This window comes from Scophthalmus maximus, chromosome 3, assembly GCF_022379125.1.
Source record: "Scophthalmus maximus strain ysfricsl-2021 chromosome 3, ASM2237912v1, whole genome shotgun sequence".
Classification (NCBI taxonomy): Eukaryota; Metazoa; Chordata; class Actinopteri; order Pleuronectiformes; family Scophthalmidae; genus Scophthalmus; species Scophthalmus maximus.
Genome location: NC_061517.1, coordinates 202,749 through 221,240, shown reverse-complemented (window position 1 = coordinate 221,240; position 18,492 = coordinate 202,749). Strand labels below are relative to the sequence as shown.

The 18,492-nt window shown below is 50.5% G+C and overlaps 2 protein-coding genes across 11 annotated transcripts; one reads left to right on the top strand and one right to left on the bottom strand.

Annotated features, from left to right (window-relative positions):
• Nucleotides 1-18: 18 nt before the first annotated feature.
• LOC118316862 (proteasomal ubiquitin receptor ADRM1-like) lies at nt 19-10,567 on the top strand. Of its 9 annotated transcripts, none has more exons than XM_047331222.1 (10): nt 19-111; nt 7,234-7,447; nt 7,528-7,644; nt 7,891-8,014; nt 8,117-8,203; nt 8,295-8,397; nt 8,534-8,775; nt 9,222-9,379; nt 9,864-9,966; nt 10,309-10,567. In XM_047331222.1, exons 2-10 carry the CDS (start codon nt 7,238-7,240, stop codon nt 10,416-10,418), a joined length of 1,254 nt encoding a protein of 417 aa, XP_047187178.1. In that variant the 5' UTR covers nt 19-111; nt 7,234-7,237; the 3' UTR covers nt 10,419-10,567. The 9 variants fall into 9 exon arrangements, with proteins under 9 accessions (XP_047187178.1, XP_047187177.1, XP_047187179.1 ...); XM_047331221.1 differs by lacking the exon at nt 19-111 and adding an exon at nt 157-560 and having other exon boundaries at nt 7,232-7,447; XM_047331223.1 differs by lacking the exon at nt 19-111 and adding an exon at nt 157-567.
• Nucleotides 10,568-10,608: 41 nt separating this feature from the next.
• Nucleotides 10,609-18,282, bottom strand: LOC118316857 (CDK5 and ABL1 enzyme substrate 2). Of its 2 annotated transcripts, XM_035645097.2 has the most exons (9): nt 17,675-18,281; nt 17,354-17,446; nt 14,559-14,636; nt 14,200-14,299; nt 13,810-13,978; nt 13,621-13,718; nt 13,405-13,511; nt 12,474-12,678; nt 10,609-11,652 (listed from the first exon to the last, which is right to left on the bottom strand). In XM_035645097.2, exons 1-9 carry the CDS (start codon nt 18,214-18,216, stop codon nt 11,512-11,514), a joined length of 1,533 nt encoding a protein of 510 aa, XP_035500990.1. In that variant the 5' UTR covers nt 18,217-18,281; the 3' UTR covers nt 10,609-11,511. The 2 variants fall into 2 exon arrangements, with proteins under 2 accessions (XP_035500990.1, XP_035500992.1); XM_035645099.2 differs by lacking the exon at nt 14,559-14,636 and having other exon boundaries at nt 17,675-18,282.
• Between the last annotated feature and the right edge of the window lie 210 nt (nt 18,283-18,492).

Sequence of the window (18,492 nt, the reverse complement as noted above, 5' to 3'; positions counted from 1 at the left end):
CACCGGCACCAGTCGACCAATCATAGAGAGGCACAGGCACCAGTCGACCAATCACGATCGTCCTGAGCTCGTGTGAGCGTCCTGCGGCTCGTCGCTGATTCACAGACAAATGTGAGTAAAAACATTTATTAATACACATTTAATAGACTTTGTATCAACCGACCGCGTGGTTCGGTCCGCGGGACGCAGAGTCACTGCTCTGCTGCAGAACGAGTCTGACAACTCGACCATCATTTATTAAAGATGAATTAATAACGTGATGAAATGTCAACAAGAGATTTTCTCCTCTGATCTGAAAACAACCTGCGATTCATTCATCTTCTATAAACACGTTTAAAGACGAAACAGTGACGTCGTGTGTGTGTGTGTGTGTGTGTTGGTGTGCGTGTGAGTGTGTGTGTGTGTGTGTGTGTGTGTGTTGGTGTGTGTGTGTGAGTGTGTTGGTGTGTGTTTGTGTGTGCGCGCGAGCTCATGAGAAATGCATAGGGAGTTTGCAGGAAGCGATAAGAGCGAGGCAGGTGGATGAGGCGACAAGACAAGAGATGACAGGAGAGGAGAGGAGAGGAGGTGAGAGGAGAGGAGGTGAGAGGAGAGGAGAGGAGAGGAGGTGAGAGGAGAGGAGGTGAGAGGAGAGGAGAGGAGAGGAGAGGAGAGGAGGTGAGAGGAGAGGAGAGGAGAGGAGGTGAGAGGAGAGGAGGTGAGAGGAGAGGACAGGAGAGGAGGTGAGAGGAGAGGAGGTGAGAGGAGAGGACAGGAGAGGACAAGACGAGAGGAGAGGAGAGGACAGGAGAGGAGGTGAGAGGAGAGGAGAGGACAGGAGGTGAGAGGAGAGGAGGTGAGAGGAGAGGACAAGACGAGAGGACAGGAGAGGAGGTGAGAGGAGAGGAGAGGAGGTGAGAGGAGAGGAGAGGAGAGGAGGTGAGAGGAGAGGAGAGGAGGTGAGAGGAGAGGAGAGGAGAGGAGGTGAGAGGAGAGGAGAGGAGGTGAGAGGAGAGGAGGTGAGAGGAGAGGAGAGGAGGTGAGAGGAGAGGAGAGGAGAGGAGGTGAGAGGAGAGGAGAGGAGGTGAGAGGAGAGGAGAGGACAGGAGGTGAGAGGAGAGGAGAGGAGGTGAGAGGAGAGGACAGGAGGTGAGAGGAGAGGAGGTGAGAGGAGAGGAGAGGAGAGGAGGTGAGAGGACAGGAGAGGACAGGAGGTGAGAGGAGAGGAGGTGAGAGGAGAGGACAGGAGAGGAGAGGAGAGGACAAGACGAGAGGACAGGAGAGGAGGTGAGAGGAGAGGACAAGACGAGAGGAGGTGAGAGGAGAGGACAAGACGAGAGGAGAGGACAGGAGAGGAGAGGAGAGGACAAGACGAGAGGAGAGGACAAGACGAGAGGAGAGGAGAGGAGAGGAGGTGAGGGGAGGGGACAAGACGAGAGGAGAGGACGAGAGGAGAGGAGAGGAGGTGAGGGGAGGGGAGGGGACAAGAGGAGAGGAGAGGAGAGGAGGTGAGAGGAGAGGACAAGACGAGAGGAGAGGAGGTGAGAGGAGAGGACAGGAGAGGAGGTGAGAGGAGAGGAGGTGAGAGGAGAGGACAGGAGAGGAGAGGACAGGAGAGGAGGTGAGAGGAGGTGAGAGGAGAGGACAAGACGAGAGGAGAGGAGAGGAGGTGAGAGGAGAGGACAGGAGAGGAGAGGACAGGAGAGGAGGTGAGAGGAGGTGAGAGGAGAGGACAGGAGAGGAGGTGAGAGGAGAGGACAAGACGAGAGGAGAGGAGAGGAGGTGAGAGGAGAGGAGAGGACAGGAGGTGAGAGGAGAGGAGGTGAGAGGAGAGGAGGTGAGAGGAGAGGACGGGAGAGGACAAGACGAGAGGAGAGGAGAGGACAGGAGAGGAGGTGAGAGGAGAGGAGAGGACAGGAGGTGAGAGGAGAGGAGGTGAGAGGAGAGGACAGGAGAGGAGAGGAGAGGACAAGACGAGAGGAGAGGACAGGAGAGGAGGTGAGAGGAGAGGACAAGACGAGAGGAGAGGACAAGACGAGAGGAGAGGAGAGGAGAGGAGGTGAGGGGAGGGGACAAGACGAGAGGAGAGGAGAGGAGAGGAGAGGAGGTGAGGGGAGGGGACAAGACGAGAGGAGAGGACGAGAGGAGAGGAGAGGAGGTGAGGGGAGGGGAGGGGACAAGACGAGAGGAGAGGAGGTGAGAGGAGAGGAGGTGAGAGGAGAGGACAGGAGAGGAGAGGACAGGAGAGGAGGTGAGAGGAGGTGAGAGGAGAGGACAAGACGAGAGGAGAGGACAGGAGAGGAGGTGAGAGGAGAGGACAGGAGAGGAGGTGAGAGGAGAGGACAAGACGAGAGGAGAGGAGAGGAGGTGAGAGGAGAGGACAGGAGAGGAGGTGAGAGGAGAGGACGAGAGGAGAGGAGAGGAGGTGAGAGGAGAGGAGGTGAGAGGAGGTGAGAGGAGAGGACAAGACGAGAGGAGAGGAGAGGAGGTGAGGGGAGGGGACAAGACGAGAGGAGAGGAGAGGAGAGGAGGTGAGGGGAGGGGACAAGACGAGAGGAGAGGAGAGGAGAGGAGAGGAGGTGAGAGGAGGTGAGAGGAGAGGACAGGAGAGGAGAGGAGGTGAGAGGAGAGGACAGGAGAGGAGGTGAGAGGAGAGGAGGTGAGAGGAGAGGAGAGGAGAGGAGAGGAGGTGAGAGGAGGTGAGAGGAGAGGACAAGACGAGAGGAGAGGAGAGGAGAGGAGGTGAGAGGAGAGGACAGGAGAGGAGGTGAGAGGAGAGGAGAGGAGGTGAGAGGAGAGGACAGGAGAGGAGAGGACAGGAGAGGAGGTGAGAGGAGGTGAGAGGAGAGGACAAGACGAGAGGAGAGGAGAGGAGGTGAGAGGAGAGGAGAGGAGGTGAGAGGAGAGGAGAGGAGGTGAGAGGAGAGGACAGGAGAGGAGAGGAGGTGAGAGGAGGTGAGAGGAGGTGAGAGGAGAGGAGAGGAGGTGAGAGGAGAGGAGGTGAGAGGAGAGGAGAGGAGGTGAGAGGAGAGGAGAGGAGGTGAGAGGAGAGGAGGTGAGAGGAGAGGACAGGAGAGGAGAGGAGGTGAGAGGAGGTGAGAGGAGAGGACAAGACGAGAGGAGAGGAGAGGAGAGGAGGTGAGAGGAGGTGAGAGGAGAGGACAGGAGAGGAGAGGACAGGAGAGGAGGTGAGAGGAGAGGAGAGGAGGTGAGAGGAGAGGACAGGAGAGGAGAGGACAGGAGAGGAGGTGAGAGGAGGTGAGAGGAGAGGACAAGACGAGAGGAGAGGAGAGGAGGTGAGAGGAGAGGAGAGGAGGTGAGAGGAGAGGAGAGGAGAGGAGGTGAGAGGAGAGGAGAGGAGGTGAGAGGAGAGGAGAGGAGAGGACAGGAGGTGAGAGGAGAGGAGAGGAGGTGAGAGGAGAGGAGAGGAGAGGAGGTGAGAGGAGAGGACAGGAGGTGAGAGGAGAGGAGAGGACAGGAGGTGAGAGGAGAGGAGGTGAGAGGAGAGGACAGGAGAGGAGAGGAGAGGAGAGGACAAGACGAGAGGAGAGGACAGGAGAGGAGAGGACAAGACGAGAGGAGAGGAGGTGAGAGGAGAGGACAAGACGAGAGGAGAGGACAAGACGAGAGGAGAGGAGAGGAGAGGAGAGGAGGTGAGAGGAGGGGAGGGGACAAGACGAGAGGAGAGGAGAGGAGAGGAGAGGAGAGGAGAGGAGAGGAGGTGAGGGGAGGGGAGGGGACAAGACGAGAGGAGAGGAGAGGAGAGGAGGTGAGAGGAGAGGACAGGAGAGGAGAGGACAGGAGAGGAGGTGAGAGGAGGTGAGAGGAGAGGACAAGACGAGAGGAGAGGACAGGAGAGGAGGTGAGAGGAGAGGACAGGAGAGGAGGTGAGAGGAGAGGAGAGGACAGGAGGTGAGAGGAGAGGAGGTGAGAGGAGAGGAGGTGAGAGGAGAGGACAGGAGAGGACAAGACGAGAGGAGAGGACAGGAGGTGAGAGGAGAGGAGGTGAGAGGAGAGGACAAGACGAGAGGAGAGGACAAGACGAGAGGAGAGGAGAGGAGAGGAGGTGAGAGGAGGTGAGGGGAGGGGACAAGACGAGAGGAGAGGACGAGAGGAGAGGAGGTGAGAGGAGAGGACAGGAGAGGACAAGACGAGAGGAGAGGACAGGAGAGGAGGTGAGAGGAGAGGACAAGACGAGAGGAGAGGAGGTGAGGGGAGGGGAGGGGACAAGACGAGAGGAGAGGAGAGGAGGTGAGAGGAGAGGACAAGACGAGAGGAGAGGAGGTGAGAGGAGGTGAGAGGAGAGGACAGGAGAGGAGGTGAGAGGAGGTGAGAGGAGAGGACAAGACGAGAGGAGAGGAGAGGAGGTGAGAGGAGAGGACAGGAGAGGAGAGGACAGGAGGTGAGAGGAGAGGACAGGAGAGGAGAGGAGGTGAGAGGAGAGGAGGTGAGAGGAGAGGACAGGAGAGGAGGTGAGAGGAGAGGAGGTGAGAGGAGAGGACAGGAGAGGAGAGGAGGTGAGAGGAGAGGAGGTGAGAGGAGGTGAGGAGAGGACAAGACGAGAGGAGAGGAGAGGAGAGGAGAGGACAGGAGAGGAGAGGACAGGAGAGGAGGTGAGAGGAGAGGACAAGACGAGAGGAGAGGAGAGGAGGTGAGAGGAGAGGACAGGAGAGGAGAGGACAGGAGAGGAGGTGAGAGGAGAGGACAGGAGAGGAGGTGAGAGGAGAGGACGAGAGGAGAGGAGAGGAGGTGAGAGGAGAGGACAGGAGAGGAGGTGAGAGGAGAGGAGAGGAGAGGAGAGGAGGTGAGGGGAGGGGACAAGACGAGAGGAGAGGAGAGGAGGTGAGGACAAGACGAGAGGAGAGGAGGTGAGAGGAGAGGACAAGACGAGAGGAGAGGAGGTGAGAGGAGGGGACAAGACGAGAGGAGAGGAGAGGAGGTGAGGACAAGACGAGAGGAGAGGAGGTGAGAGGAGGTGAGAGGAGAGGACAGGAGAGGAGAGGAGGTGAGAGGAGAGGAGGTGAGAGGAGGTGAGAGGAGAGGACAGGAGAGGAGAGGAGGTGAGAGGAGAGGACAGGAGAGGAGAGGAGGTGAGAGGAGAGGAGAGGACAGGAGAGGAGAGGAGGTGAGAGGAGAGGACAGGAGAGGAGGTGAGAGGAGAGGAGGTGAGAGGAGAGGACAGGAGAGGAGGTGAGAGGAGGTGAGAGGAGAGGACAAGACGAGAGGAGAGGAGAGGAGGTGAGAGGAGAGGACAGGAGAGGAGGTGAGAGGAGGTGAGAGGAGAGGACAAGACGAGAGGAGAGGAGAGGAGGTGAGAGGAGAGGACAGGAGAGGAGGTGAGAGGAGAGGAGGTGAGAGGAGGTGAGAGGAGAGGACAAGACGAGAGGAGAGGACAGGAGAGGAGGTGAGAGGAGAGGAGGTGAGAGGAGGTGAGAGGAGAGGACAAGACGAGAGGAGAGGACAGGAGAGGAGGTGAGAGGAGAGGACAGGAGAGGAGGTGAGAGGAGAGGACGAGACGAGAGGAGAGGAGAGGAGAGGAGAGGAGGTGAGAGGAGGTGAGAGGAGAGGACAGGAGAGGAGAGGAGGTGAGAGGAGGTGAGAGGAGAGGACAGGAGAGGAGAGGACAGGAGAGGAGAGGAGGTGAGAGGAGGTGAGAGGAGGTGAGAGGAGAGGACAGGAGAGGAGAGGACAGGAGAGGACAGGAGAGGAGAGGACAGGAGAGGAGGTGAGAGGAGAGGACAGGAGAGGAGGTGAGAGGAGGTGAGAGGAGAGGACAAGACGAGAGGAGAGGAGGTGAGAGGAGAGGACAAGACGAGAGGAGAGGAGAGGAGAGGAGGTGAGAGGAGAGGAGAGGAGGTGAGAGGAGAGGAGAGGAGGTGAGAGGAGGTGAGAGGAGAGGACAGGAGAGGAGAGGAGGTGAGAGGAGAGGACAGGAGAGGAGGTGAGAGGAGAGGAGAGGACAAGACGAGAGGAGAGGAGGTGAGAGGAGAGGACAAGACGAGAGGAGAGGAGAGGAGAGGAGGTGAGAGGAGAGGAGAGGAGGTGAGAGGAGAGGAGAGGAGGTGAGAGGAGGTGAGAGGAGAGGACAGGAGAGGAGAGGAGGTGAGAGGAGGTGAGAGGAGAGGAGGTGAGAGGAGGTGAGAGGAGAGGACAGGAGAGGAGAGGAGGTGAGAGGAGAGGAGGTGAGAGGAGAGGACAGGAGAGGAGGTGAGAGGAGAGGAGAGGAGGTGAGAGGAGAGGAGAGGAGGTGAGAGGAGAGGACAGGAGAGGAGAGGACAGGAGAGGAGAGGAGGTGAGAGGAGAGGAGGTGAGAGGAGAGGACAGGAGAGGAGGTGAGAGGAGAGGAGGTGAGAGGAGAGGACAGGAGAGGAGAGGACAGGACAGGAGAGGAGGTGAGAGGAGAGGAGGTGAGAGGAGAGGAGGTGAGAGGAGAGGACAGGAGAGGAGAGGAGGTGAGAGGAGAGGACAGGAGAGGAGGTGAGAGGAGAGGAGGTGAGAGGAGAGGAGAGGAGGTGAGAGGAGAGGACAGGAGAGGAGAGGAGGTGAGAGGAGAGGAGGTGAGAGGAGAGGACAGGAGAGGAGAGGAGGTGAGAGGAGAGGAGGTGAGAGGAGAGGACAGGAGAGGAGGTGAGAGGAGAGGAGAGGAGGTGAGAGGAGAGGACAGGAGAGGAGGTGAGAGGAGAGGAGGTGAGAGGAGAGGACAGGAGAGGAGAGGAGAGGAGAGGAGAGGAGAGGAGAGGACAGGAGAGGAGAGGACAGGAGAGGAGAGGAGGTGAGAGGAGAGGACAGGAGAGGAGGTGAGAGGAGAGGAGGTGAGAGGAGAGGACAGGAGAGGAGGTGAGAGGAGAGGACAGGAGAGGAGAGGAGGTGAGAGGAGAGGAGAGGACAAGACGAGAGGAGAGGACAGGAGAGGAGGTGAGAGGAGAGGAGAGGAGGTGAGAGGAGAGGACAGGAGGTGAGAGGAGAGGAGAGGAGAGGAGAGGAGAGGAGGTGAGGGGAGGGGACAAGACAAGACGAGAGGACCCTCTGTGTGTCTGTCTGTAAACCAGCAACAACATGAATTTGTTGAGACTCTGTAGCCCCTCCCCTCTGCGGCTCTGTAGCTCCTCCCCTCTGTTGAGACTATGTAGCCCCTCCCCTCTGCGGCTCTGTAGCTCCTCCCCTCTGTTGAGACTATGTAGCCCCTCCCCTCTGTGGCTCTGTAGCTCCTCCCCTCTGTTGAGACTCTGTGGCTCCTCCCATCTGTCCCTGCAGCGTCATGGCATCCGGAGCGTTGTTCCCCAGCTTGGTGTCCGGGTCCCGCGGCTCCTCCTCTAAATACCTGGTGGAGTTCCGAGCCGGGAAGATGAACATGAAGGGAGCGACGGTGACGCCAGACAAGCGGCGAGGTCAAGTGTACGTCCAGCAGACGGACGACTCGCTCATCCACTTCTGCTGGAAGGACCGGACGAGTGGGAACGTGGACGACGTAGGTGACGCCGCCGTCCGCAGGCCGTCCGCTGCTCCGTCTTGTTTTATATTAATAAAGATTTGAATCTGTTCCCTCAGGACCTGATCATCTTCCCTGACGACTGCGAGTTCAAGCGGGTGAACCAGTGTTCGACCGGACGAGTCTACGTGTTGAAGTTCAAGGCTGGTTCCAAAAGACTCTTCTTCTGGATGCAGGTGATGAAGCTATAAAGGAACATTCACATCTATTTTATTATAGATGAACATTAAAAACATAAAAATTATGTTATTTTAATTAGTATTTGTACCGACACGTTCAAGGATGAGTCGTGACACAACGTCCACGTTTCTGACATATTCACCTAAACTAACTGTTCATTAATCTGAAAACAGTCAGACAGATTCACTATTGACCCACACACACGTGTCAATAGTGTCATTTCTCTGTTTTTCTGATGTCAGGAGCCGAAGACCGACAAGGACGAGGAGTTTTGCCGCAAAGTGAACGAGTACCTGAACAACCCGCCAATGCCCGGCGCGCTGGGCAGCGGCGGCAGCGGAGGTCACGACCTGTCCGCTCTGGGAGGTGACACATATTCTCACTTTGACTAGAAACAAGGCAAATATCAGAAAACAGATTTGACACTTTGTCTGGACTTCACATGTTACCTTCTGTTTTCATGTGAAGGGGAGGGCGGTTTGCAAAGCCTTCTGGGTAACATGAGCCACAACCAGCTCATGCAGCTCATTGGACCTACCGGACTGGGCGGGATTGGTACGTAGTCCTCATCTTGTCAGATCCGGTCAGATCAGGTCAGACCTTGTCAGGTGTTGTCAGATCCAGTATGGTGCGCTCTGATCGTCAGGTGGTCTCGGGGCTCTGGCCGGTCCAGGCCTCGCCAACCTGCTGGGCAGCAGCAGCAGCAGCAGCAGCAGCAGCGTCCCTGCAGCCAGCAGCTCCTCCACTAGGTAACTCACGTGTTCTCTACTCTGAATATTCCCGTCAGCACTTTCTGTTCAACACATTCCTGAAGATAAAGTAGTAACTGGAGCAGAAGAAGAGAACAACTGTAAGAATGGTTGTCAGGTGTTGTTTTCATCTCAGTCCATCTACAGCCGTCACCCCCACCTCCACCTCCACCGCCAGCCGGCTCGGCTCCTCCCAGGTGCCCACCACACCCATCACTCCCTCCGCCACCACCGCAGCCTCCCCCACCGCCACCACCCCGTCCACCCCTGCTGTGACCTCACTGGCCGCAGGTGCAGCCAACCCCACGCAGCCCATCCAGCTGAGAGACCTGCAGAGCATCCTGGCCACCATGAATGTTCCTGCCAGCGGCCAGGGAGGTGAACAAAGAGTCAGACACGACAAAGAATCTGTAATACTGTTATTTTAATAAATAACAGATTTAGTTTTACTGCATCACTCTGACTCCTTCCTGCTTCATTATACTATTATCACCGTCGCCCGGACGACAGATTGACCTGCAGTAGGAACAGGAAGTTGAAAGAAGCTTCACATATGGAAGCAGAGTGAAGATCTGTGGGTTTTGGACCGATGTTGAAATTATAATACATTTTATAGACAAACAGATGAATCTGTTTATTGAGAATATAAATTCAGATTAAAAGAAAATATGTTCTCAGTTGCATTTGTGTAAATAAAACGACTTAGAACATTTGTGAATTCCTCAAACGACTTTCTTGTTTCAAGTCTTTAAAAGTATGCGAAGCCTGAAACAGGAAATAGTGACTTTAATCGGACTGACCTGTTTTTGGTTTGTTTCCTGTAGTTGACCTTGCCAGCGTCCTGACCCCGGAGGTCATGGCTCCCATCCTGGACAACCCTGAGGTGCAGCAGAGGCTGGTGCCGTACCTGCCGTCCGGAGAGTCTCTGCCTCAGAGCTCGGAGCAGCTGCACAACACACTCAGCTCGCCGCAGTTTCAGCAGGTAGAGTTTCTCCAGGCGGCTCCTGAGCCTCCGTTGGGATTTGATCCAGAACATTTGAGTTCCGTTTCCTCCTCTTGACATTTTACACTGATTCTAGTTTTTAGGGACATGGACTACGGACATTCTCCTGAAACTTTCCAGAGGGGCTGAATGTGAGGGCAAGAATGTTCCTCTGGACATTTTCCTTTTGGAACTTCTCCCTCCAGCCCCCTGGTCAAGTTTCCAGAAAATGTCCGAGTGAGCCCACGTGAGAACACGAGTGGGCGCCGCCGGCCCTCGTCTGAATGTTTCAGAAACGCTCCTGATGTCGAGGACGCGTGTTGATAACTGACGGCTAGTTATCAGAGTCATCATTGTCAAACACCACAGAACGTTCTGGAAATGTTCCTGTTGGTGTGAAGACGTCTGCAGAAAACTATATTGTCCTGGTGACGTATGAGAACGATCTTGTGTCGTGTTGAGCGTCGTGCTTGTCTCTCCGCAGGCCATGAGCATGTTCAGCAGCGCCCTGGCGTCCGGGCAGTTGGGGCCTCTGATGAACCAGTTCGGTTTGCCTGCAGAGGCCGTCGACGCCGCCAACAAAGGAGGTCAGTGTCAAACCCACAAGCACAGACGCTGCTCTCAGACCAGAAGGTCAGAGTGAGTCCATGTGAGGAAACAGCAGCAAAACCCCCAGAATGCACAGCGAGTGGGGGGTGGCTAGTATCTTTAACATATGAATTCAGGCTTTAGGTTGACAAAGAGAGTTATATGATGGATTTTCTTGTTTAGTAGATTTGACAAATATAAAATTATCTGACATGTCGGGTTTTCTTTTTTTAAAGATTTCATAATTCTCTAAAGTCGCTGGGCACTAGTTTGTACAAAACGTTGATAATCAGGAGTAACTGTTTTAAATACTTAATGTTCAAGATGTGTTTGTCTTTCAGATGTGGAGGCGTTCGCCAAAGCGATGGAGACGGAGACTAAGTCTGAGCCGGACGGAGACGGAGACGCCAAAGACAAGAAGGACGACGACGAAGACATGAGTCTGGACTGAGAAGAACCGTTGACCTTATTATTTATTGAATTTATTTAGCTGCTTATTCTGATTTGTTAACGTTGATGAGGAGTATTAATATATATGTGACAGTTTTTGATTTAATATCTACTGATGTAACTGAACAAACAGTAAAGTGATGAGAAACATCTGTTGTTTTCATTTTCCATCCAGAAACAAGCTCAACATCTTTTCAGTGTCTTAAAATATATTTAAGAAACATTCATGTTACAGTATGAAAACAGTTACACTTTCATTATGACACGTTTTCACCACGACAGACAGAAAACTGAATCATCACCAGACAGAACAACCCGTCGACAGCGGCAAACTAAACATCACGCTTATGATTCGATGGTTCAACGTTTCACTCGTCGTAGTTTCAGGCACTTTTTTTTCACCCTCATGGCACAAAAAGACTCTACAGTTAAATCATCAACAAGTTGTTAAACCTCTTTGGGTTTGATTTCATGAGATATTCAAAAAATACCAGAAAGAAAAATTCCTGAGAACTGACATTCTCATTTAGTCACAAGTCTTGAATAATTAAATTCCAGTGCATTTATCAAAAACATGAAACAAAAGACACCACAACTATAAATAACATGACAGTGTGAACAGCTGCCACGTCAATATTCCCAACATGAACCGACATTTAACAGTTTCATGTGTCACAGTGGCTTTAAAAGGCTTTTACCTCTGTCGTAAATACTCTACACACTGTAAAGTGATGAGACATAAATATCACAGCTTCATTTCAGAGGTGAGAAATAATAATAATAATAATCTGACGTACCCGAGACAATCAACGTGCTCAATGAACGTCTCTAGCGTACGAACAAACGTTCAAACATTCAGATCGACAGGATATAAATAAATATTACCAGAATGATTTGTTTCAGCTTATAAACTGGAAACACACACACACACACACACACACACACACACACACACACACACACACACACACACACACACACACACACACACACACACACACACACACACACACACACACACACACACACACACACACACACACACACACACACACACACACACACACACACACACACACACACACACACTCTCTCTAACCCTGCAGCACCAGTCGGCGGTAGTGCGGCTCCACCTTGCTCTCGGGGAGGTACAGTCCCATCTCCAAGGCAACCAGCACAGGAAACTCCAGTGGAATCAGCTCCCGCCGGTTGATGCGGAAACGCTCCTCCAGCTTCTGTCGTCCAGAGAAACACATGATCATAATAATCAGAATCATATTCATACAGACGTTTTGTGTTGTGGTGAAGTTCAGTAGGTTCAGTGAAGTTTCATCTTGAGACATTTTGTATCAACATAGTGTATTTATGTAGATTATCTTTTTCTAATCCTATCTCTCTCTCACACACACACACACACACACACACACACACACACACACACACACACACACACACACACACACACACACACACACACACACACACACACACACACACACACACACACACACACACACACACACACACACACACACACACACACACACACACACACACACACACACACACACACAGACAAAAACACACATACACAGACAAAACCATTGAGCTTTGGGTTATTGGAAAACCCGCTGATATGAACATATTTTTTGAATAATTAAAATATATATATATTTTCTTCATTCAAGCTCTGTGTGTTGTAGGGTTAGGGGGTGTGGCTCTTAGTCAGGCCACGGCCACAATTCTACTTCCAGTTGCAAAAAAAACTGGCGCTGGTCAAAAAGTCCAAAGGTCACAGGTGACATCAGGTCACAGATGTTTCCTGATGATCCTAATGATCTTTATGATACTGAATATTGATCTACACTGTCATGTGAACAGTGTAATCATAGTAATATAATCATATTTACACTAGCTTACATCATGAAGAACCTGTGTCCAGTCCTGAATAATAATCATGTAGGACATCAAAGAGTTTGGTAAATAAAACTGATGCATGTTACAGGTTTATCAACTTTGTGTGTGTGTGTGTGTGTGTGTGTGTGAGAGAACTCACATCAATGAGTTGTTTGACCTCTGGTTTCCTCAGGTCACTACTGATCTTCGCAGCGAGCAGCACGCACGCCGCCGCCACCAGCTTCCTGTTCTGCTTGTTGAGTCGACCCTGAAGCACCAGCTTCTCAAAGTACACAAAGGACATCGCCATGGTGACTGGCTGCAAGCCGCACTCCTCGCTCACGAGCCGCATGTCTCTCTTCAGACTGAGGAAGAGGAGGAGGTGGAGGAGGAAGAAGACGAGGAGGAAGAAGAGGAGGAGGAGGAGGAGGAGGAGGAAGAGGGTTACTGTGTGACAAGTATGTAAATGTATATATAAATGTCTCAATGTGTCTTTACCTTCTGATCGACGTGTCTGTACCTTATGATCAATGTGTCTGTACCTTATGATCGACGTATCTTTACCTTCTGATCAACGTGTCCGTACCTTCTGATCATTAATCAATGTGTCTGTACCTTCTGATCAACGTGTCCGTACCTTATGATCAATGTGTCTGTACCTTCTGATCAATGTGTCTGTACCTTCTGATCAACGTGTCTGTACCTTATGATCAATGTGTCTGTACCTTATGATCGACGTATCTTTACCTTCTGATCAACGTGTCTGTACCTTATGATCAATGTGTCTTTACCTTCTGATCGACGTGTCTGTACCTTATGATCAATGTGTCTTTACCTTCTGATCGACGTGTCTGTACCTTATGATCAATGTGTCTGTACCTTATGATCGACGTATCTTTACCTTCTGATCAACGTGTCCGTACCTTCTGATCATTAATCAATGTGTCTGTACCTTCTGATCAACGTGTCCGTACCTTATGATCAATGTGTCTGTACCTTCTGATCAATGTGTCTGTACCTTCTGATCAACATGTCCGTACCTTCTGATCGACGTATCTTTACCTTCTGATCAATAATCAATGTGTCTGTACCTTCTGATCTTGCTCAGCGTCAGTTTGATGTGAGGAAACTTTTCCTTGAAGATCTCGTTCATGTCTTTCTTCAGGTCGGACGGCTTCACGTACTCAATGACAGTCGTCTGCAGAGACGATGAATCATGAAACAATAAAAGTTTACAGCTTCACACATTCTGGCGTCATGTGAAGTGAGCCGAGGGAAAATAAATGGAATTAAAAAAAATCTCTCACCACGTATGATGCAAAAATGAGAACTCTCTTGTGTCTCCCACAAGGCCACTGGGGGTCACTGAGCATGTCGGGGTCGTACTCCACTAGCTCCTCCCCGTCTGCAGCACAGGACACGTGACTGACAGGTCAGATCTGATAAATATATATATATATATATATATATATATATATATATATATGTATACATACATGATTCTTGTGCCGTGCTGTTGCTCGGGCGAGCCGGTGTGACATTCCTCTGCCCATTGCCACGGAATCGTGACTGAGGGGTCTGGGCTGCCCCGCCCTCCGACACAGCGCCGATCTTCGGCCTCACCAAGGCGTTGGTGGGATAAAGGAACTGAGCGTACGAAACCGTCTGAGGAGGAAAACGAGAATATCGAATCGAACGTACTGTACACAATGTCCCAATCAGCCAATCAGGAGGCAGCATAGTGTTCACATCAAACATCAGAGAAGGAAGATGATTGGCTGATCTGTGACGTGACGCTTCGAGAGTTTATTAAAAAAACAGAAATGATCCAGAAAGTGTGTGAAGGACACAGGTGTTCCTGGTCCAGACCCTCAGACAGACGTTACCTTGCCGTAGTCTCCGAGATCCACGCCCTCTAAGGAAGGAAGAAGGTCGGCGGCAGCCACAGACGACAGCCTCTGTCTCTGAGCCTCCAGTTTCAGATCACTGTTCACAAAGAGTCATGTCATTTTCACCACACACACACACACACACACACACACACACACACACACACACACACACACACACACACACACACACACACACACACACACACACACACACACACACACACACACACACACACACACACACACACACACACACACACACACACACACACACACACACACACACACACACACAATGATATGGAGGATGATAAAACATAAAGGCGATGGGTCGCTGCTCTCTCCTGTAGTACCTGAGGTGAGAACTCTCTCCATACGGCAGCACTGAGAAAGCAGCGTATATCGACCGCTTGGCACAAATCAGCATGATCCTGCAGGACACAGGAAGTACAGACAGAACAGACGTAACAGAACAGACAGAACAGAACAGAACAGAACAGAACAGACAGAACAGAACAGACAGAACAGACAGAACAGACGGAACAGAACAGACAGAAAAGAACAGAACAGAACAGACAGAACAGACGTAACAGACAGAAAAAAACAGACGGAACAGAACAGACGGAACAGAACAGAACAGACAGAACAGACAGAACAGACGTAACAGAACAGATGGAACAGACAGAACAGAACAGACGTAACAGAACAGATGGAACAGAACAGACGGAACAGAACAGAACAGACAGAACAGACAGAACAGACAGAACAGAACAGATGGAAGAGACAGAACAGAACAGAACAGACGGAACAGAACAGACAGAACAGACGGAACAGAACAGAACAGACAGAACAGACAGAAAAGAACAGAACAGAACAGACAGAACAGACGGAACAGAACAGACGGAACAGACAGAACAGAACAGACAGAACAGACGGAACAGAACAGACAGAACAGAGGGAACAGAGCAGATGGAACAGACAGAACAGAACAGAACAGACGTAACAGAACAGACAGAACAGAGGGAACAGAACAGACATAACAGAACAGAACAGACGGAACAGACAGAACAGAACAGACAGAACAGACGGAACAGAACAGACAGAACAGACGGAACAGAACAGACGGAACAGACAGAACAGAACAGACGTAACAGAACAGACAGAACAGACGTAACAGAACAGACAGAACAGACGGAACAGAACAGATGGAACAGACAGAACAGAACAGAACAGACGTAACAGAACAGACAGAACAGAGGGAACAGAACAGACATAACAGAACAGAACAGACAGAACAGACAGAACAGACGTAACAGAACAGATGGAACAGACAGAACAGAACAGACAGTGTCAGTCGTCACTGATACTGAACAGATACAGCTCGAGCTCTAGTCCGTCACAGATTATAAAAGCTCCCAAAGCTCCACAGCGACAATCTGAACCTGAGAACTGGACGAGGCTCGGTCATCAAAGATTACTAAAATACAATAAGAACAGTCAACAGCTGGAAAAATAACCATTTCAATTGTTAAAATTTATATACTGTATATATATACATATGAAAATAATTTCAGCTGCAAGAGAAAAAAGATTTCTTTAAAAGTTGCAACTGAATCACCGGATCATTAACCCAGAAATAACATAACTAATTATTTTTCTAAAACTAAAAAAAAAAAATTTAAAACATACTTATTTATGAAAATATAATCTACCGAAAACAAATGTACAAAAGTACAATGGGAATATCACTTAATTTGCTGATCACTGTCACCATTAATCGATTTGTTGTGTAAAATAAAATAGATTTTTTGTTTGACCAAACTCGAAATAACTAAAATGGTCACTCTCACTCCTCAAATGTAAACCTGGAAAATATTCTCAGACTGGTAGAGTAAATAAAACCACTGTGACTACAACTGACAAACACCAACTACGACTGACAAACACCAACTACGACTGACAAACACTGTGACTACGACTGACAAACACCAACTACAACTGACAAACACCAACTACAACTGACAAACACTGACTACACCTGAGACTACAACTGACAACTGAGACTATGACTGACAAAAACTGACTACAACTGACGAACACTCACTACAACTGACGAACACTCACTACAACTGACAGCTTCAGCTCTTCACAACACACCGATCGATGGATCAGAAACATAAAGTTTGTCTGTGGAGGCATCAGTGAAACACTCAGTTCAGACCTGGAGGACAGACATCAAGTCTCTCACAGATCTACTTTACAGTCACTGTACAGTGATGTACTGTTACTGTACTGTTCTGTTGATTAAAACCTCCTGCACCATGTAACTGCCTCAAACAGAAACATGGAACCACGTCTGTCGTCGTTTTACACACCAGCAGAAAACAAGTATGATTATGAATTTGTCTCAAGACGATGACATGTGGAGGAGAAATGAAAAACGTGAATTTAAAAATGTTAATGTCAGTGACTGGACAGAAAATTTAATCCTAACAAATCCATTATCACAATGTAAAACCTAATTATGTCAAAACGAGCAATAGTGTCATAATAATGTCATAATGTAATCATAATGCACACCTGATTTCTTGGGTTTTATACCATAGACCACTCGCACTCCACACTACAATATTCATGAATGAAAAACAGAGTAATTTTGTGTATTATTACACAAAATTAAAGCTTTGCTCATTCGAATATAATGACTATTTGGTCATAGTAGGTCCATTTTTTAAACATTATTGGTCGTTATTGCATTATCTGGAAATAATTACATTATTAGATTCGGCAAAAATAAGGGTCACCCATATTGCAATAACTTCCCGTTAAGGTAATCTTATTTCATTATTGGGAAAGTGTTACATTATAAGGTTTTATTACATTTCTGACTGTTTTAAGCCGAGATTCTTATTACATAAATACACAGAAGTTGTGTGATGTCACTGCAGCTCTGATGATGAATTCACTGTAGTGATCACAACTGTACTGAACCACAGTTAAGCAGCTTATTACAGTAGAGGAGTAGAGATATGATACGCTGCTGTTTTGTTTTTTATTTCTCTAACAGGAAATTGTGTGTTAGTGTATCTCTCTACTGTATCATGTATGTAAATGTGTTTGAGTATGTAAATACACGCTTCAGACCTACCTGCAGCCTCGCGTGTCGTACTGCCTCATACTCTTGATGAAGTGGACTTTCTTCGGCACTTTGGGTCCTGGGGAACCAGACACGTTTCTCAGCCTGAAAAGACACAAATATGCTATGGATCATATCTGTCACTGATATAAATCTCTCTCAACAATATGATATGGATCATATCTGTCAATAATGTAACTCACATCAACATGATATGAATCATATCTGTCACTAATGTAACTCACAATCAACATGATATGGATCATATCTGTCACTAATGTAGAGAATGAAAGTGAAACCATCTCCCGGTGACTCCGCCCACCGGTCGCTCACCTGTGTCGCGGCTCCAGGTCACTTCCGGCCGGGAGCGGGCTCAGGGCGGCGGGCGTGGACCGGACTCGGTAGCAGGGCTGGTGGCCGGGGGGCCCGGGAGACACGGGGGTGTCCGGGGTTTGGGTCTCGCCCGCGCAGACACCTTCCAAAAATACCTCGTTGCCTCCCGCAGCCGGTGGCCCGGTCGATCCGGGAGACATGACCGCAGAAGGGTGGGTGGGACTCCCCGCCCCGGGGAAGCTGGAGGACGAGCCACTACCGGCCGCGGCGATCTCCGTCACCCGGCCGGTCGATGCTCGGTCCTCCGGCGGCGGCGGGACCGGAGCGTCTCTGTCCCCGAGCCGCTGCTGCTCGGCGGCTTCCTGCTCGGTGTCTCCGTCGTGTCCGTGACCCGGTGCTCGTCCGTCGAGGGAGATGTTGTTGAGGAACAGCAGCGCCGCCTGCCTCCGCCTCGAGTCCTTCGCTTTCCGCCGGTGCTCCCGGTGGCTCTTCGCCGGTGGAGCGCCGCTGCCGGCCGAGGCTCCGCAGAGCGCCGTCGCCATGCTAGTTTGAAATGTGTCTGTTGAACGTGAAGCTAACGAGTGACCGGAAGCACAGCGTCGGCCCCGCCCCCTTTGTGCGCTGATTGGCTATGAGGGTCGTTGCGCAAGCTGTGATTGGCTTATATTGTAAATACTCGTCGTTGTTTGGAGATATGGAGCTCGTTTTTAATTGGGTGGATGGAAGAAGTGGGCGGTTCCCCGAAAACCAAAGACATTTTAAACCACAAAGTTCAACATAACGAATTTTAAATAAGTTATTGATTTACTGTTATGGCC